Source organism: Grammomys surdaster, unplaced genomic scaffold (assembly GCF_004785775.1).
Source record: "Grammomys surdaster isolate TR1022 unplaced genomic scaffold, NIH_TR_1.0 164, whole genome shotgun sequence".
Taxonomy (NCBI): domain Eukaryota; kingdom Metazoa; phylum Chordata; class Mammalia; order Rodentia; family Muridae; genus Grammomys; species Grammomys surdaster.
Window position 1 is genome coordinate 2,855,738 of NW_021604612.1, and position 3,245 is coordinate 2,858,982.

Here is a 3,245-nt window from a genome sequence, read left to right on the forward strand (position 1 = left end):
GAAGGGAAGGGAAGGGAAGGGAAGGGAAGGGAAGGGAAGGGAAGGGAAGGGAAGGGAAGGGAAGGGAAGGGAAGGAAAGGCTACTACTTTTCTTCTGAAGTTAAAAGGAAACCTACCGTTCTCTAAGTTAGTACTATTGGTCATGTTAGCGATTACCAACAAGACAGTACTCGGTAAACTATTGAAATTCCAAGGGCTGCCTGTGTAAGTAATTCTGCGTCTCTTTATGAAGCTCTGTTTCTCACAGAAAAGCACAAGCTTACAGCCCATCTCCTCCAATCGAGATGGTTTGGATCTGAGTTCTTCTTTATTTTGTTAAACTGAATGACATCGTACATTCACTTGCATGAGTCAGTACTCTGAGCTAAGGCGGCAGAGGTTAAGACAGGAGAGAAAGAGCTTTTGACTAAGAAGAATCTAAACAGACATTCAAAACCAGAGATCAGGGAGAGTTCTTAGCAAAACAGGTTTCCAGACAGAAATTGAAGCTCCCATGGTTGCTGCAAAAGATACAATTGGCCCCTTTTGTGTTCTAGCTCTTTCAAACCTCAGATTGACCTATGACCTAGGTCTAGATCTGTAGCAGCCTCTTGGCTTCTGGGACCTAAAGGAAACAACAACAAAAAAGGAAGTCCAGAGCTGGGTGTAGTGGCCTTCACCTGTAACCCCAGCAGTCGGGAGGTTCAGGCAGGGGGATTGCCAATTTAAGACTGTCTAGCCTGGGCTACATAGCAAGCGACTGGAAAGTCTTGGCTGCATAGTGAGGCACTGTCTAGGAGGCCGAAAGGAGGAGCTGAAGTTCACACTCTCTCATCATCTTTGCTTTTGTTTTTTCACTAGTAAATAAAGTATTTTGTTATTTATTTATTTACTATGAGTACACTGTAGCTGTCTTCAGACACACCAGAAGGGGGCATCAGATCTCATTACAGATGGTTGTGAGCCACCATGTGGTTGCTGGGATTTGAACTCAGGACCTCTGGAAGTACAGTCAGTGCTCTTAACCACTGAGCCATCTCTCCAGCCCAAGTATTTTGTTTCATTATAGCATTTTCCAAAGTCATTTGTTTTGGGTTAGGGATGTAGTTCTGAGGTTGGTATGTTCTTTGCCTGGTATGGTGACTCACAACCATCTGTAACTTGCTCCAGTTCTAGACTCTGAGGACAGACCTATGGTGTGTGCGTGTACATGCAGGCAAACTAGCCATACACACACACACACACACACAAATTGTTGCTACTGTTTCCTTTTGAGATTTTAGAGCATTTGGGTCTCTCAGTTTTGGACAAGGGATGTCCAACCCATAATGCCCACAGGAAAGGCTTCTTCTTTTTATTTTTTATTTATTTATTTATTTTCTTCTTCTTATTATTATTATTTTTTTTGGTTTTTCAACACAGGGTTTCTCTGTGTAGCCCTGGCTGTCCTGGAACTCACTCTGTAGACCAGGCTGGCCTTGAACTCAGAAATCCACCTGCCTCTGCCTCCCAAGTGCTGGGATTAAAGGCGTGCGCCACCACCGCCCGGCATAAGACTTCTTTAAAGAACTGTATAGAGAAATTACCATGAATGGGTCTGGTTTAACTCTCAACTTCAAAGCACCAAATCTCAGGAGAGGTAACTTTGCCACTGTCACCTTCCACAGGGAGGTTCCTCAGGAAAGGGGACAACGCTGAACCACAGATCTGACCAAGACATGATTCTGTTCCTAAGCTGCTTCTCCAGTTTCAAACAGCAGGCGAGGACCCGGGAGGCCATCATCAGCTTCATGGAGGAGAAGTTGATTCACTGTAGCAGAAGCCTGGCTTACAACATCACTGTCATTAAACACAAAGACGGCAAAAGGACCCCTCGCTCCCTCACGCTAAAGGTCCAGTCCAGAAAGACTGATGGCATTATTTGGATGAATATTCTCCCGGCTTACGATGCTTTGGGTAAATCCAGTGGTAGTTTGACTTATAAGAAATGATTCTGGAGTCTTCTTCTGGGAGAGGTTAGAGAAAATAGAAACCAATGGAGATTGCTCTGTAGGTAGGTGGGTGGGTCTGGAGCTATACTGTGAAGATGGACGTACTTCCATAACTATCCTTGCATAGGTTCCCACGTCCCAGTGTTGCATGGGGAGGAAGAATCCATTAAAAATAATGAATTCCTGCCCATCCTCTGGAAAACACCAGGTCAGGCAAACATTCCAAGGTCTTTGGGATCAGACGGAACTGTATTAGAATCACCTTTAAAACAAGGCTTTCAAGATGAGTGGTGATGGTGCATGCCTTTAATCCCAGCACTTGGGAGGCAGAGGCAGGTGGATTTCTGAGTTCAAGGCCAGCCTGGTCTACAGAGTGAGTTCCAGGACAGCCAAGGCTACACAGAGAAACCCTGTCTCGGAAAAAAAAAAAACAAATAAGCAAACAAATAAATAAATAAATACAAGGCTATCATATCTTCCTATTTTACAGCTTGTATTCCCCTTGGGAAACAACTTAGCATGTCCAATTTGAGCATGCTGACATATTACATGGGATGTTAAGTCGAGCCATCAGAACTGATAATATTTGCCCACATTTGAGCTACAAAAATGGCTATTTCCCATGGCTGCCTTGAAGTTTACCTCCTTTATGGAGCTGATCCAAGAAGTTCATGAGGCTGAAGGTCTACATTACCATCTGGGCCTCCACTGATTTAGTTTTGGGTGGAGGTGGGTGGGTAAGGAAGGGTTAGGGAAAGATGACGGTGATCCCAGTACTCAGGAAGCTGAGGCAGGCAGACTGCAAGTCTAATGCCTGCCTGGGATCCATCACAGAGAGACCCTGTCAAGGAAGAAAAGAAGGGGCTGGAGAGATGGCTCAGTGGTTAAGAGCACTGACTGTTCTTCCAGAGGTCCTGGGTTCATTACATGGTGGCTCACAACCATCTGTAATGGGATCCATCCAATGTCCTCTTCTGATGTGTCTGAAGACAGTGACAGTATACTCACATATATAAAATAAATATATAAATAAATCTATTTTTTTTTTTTTTTTGGTTTTTCAACACAGGGTTTCTCTGTATAGCCCTGGCTGTCCTGGAACTCACTCTGTAGACCAGGCAGGCCTCGAACTCAGAAATCCACCTGCCTCTGCCTCCCAAGTGCTGAGATTAAAGGCATGCGCCACCACCGCCTGGCTAAATAAATCTTAAAAAAAAAAAAGGAAGGAAGGAAGGAAGGAAGGAAGGAAGGAAGGAAGGAAGGAAGGAAGGAAGG

The 3,245-nt window shown here is 44.6% G+C and overlaps 1 protein-coding gene across 1 annotated transcript in view; it reads left to right on the plus strand.

The window, feature by feature from the left end:
* LOC114619572 (2'-5'-oligoadenylate synthase-like protein 2) overlaps positions 1–3,245 on the plus strand; it is a 12,446-nt gene that overhangs the window by 1,005 nt on the left and 8,196 nt on the right. The window contains exon 2 of the mRNA XM_028765397.1: positions 1,647–1,935. Coding sequence (XP_028621230.1) covers positions 1,647–1,935 — 289 coding nt within the window. The remainder of the gene's footprint in view (positions 1–1,646; positions 1,936–3,245) is intronic.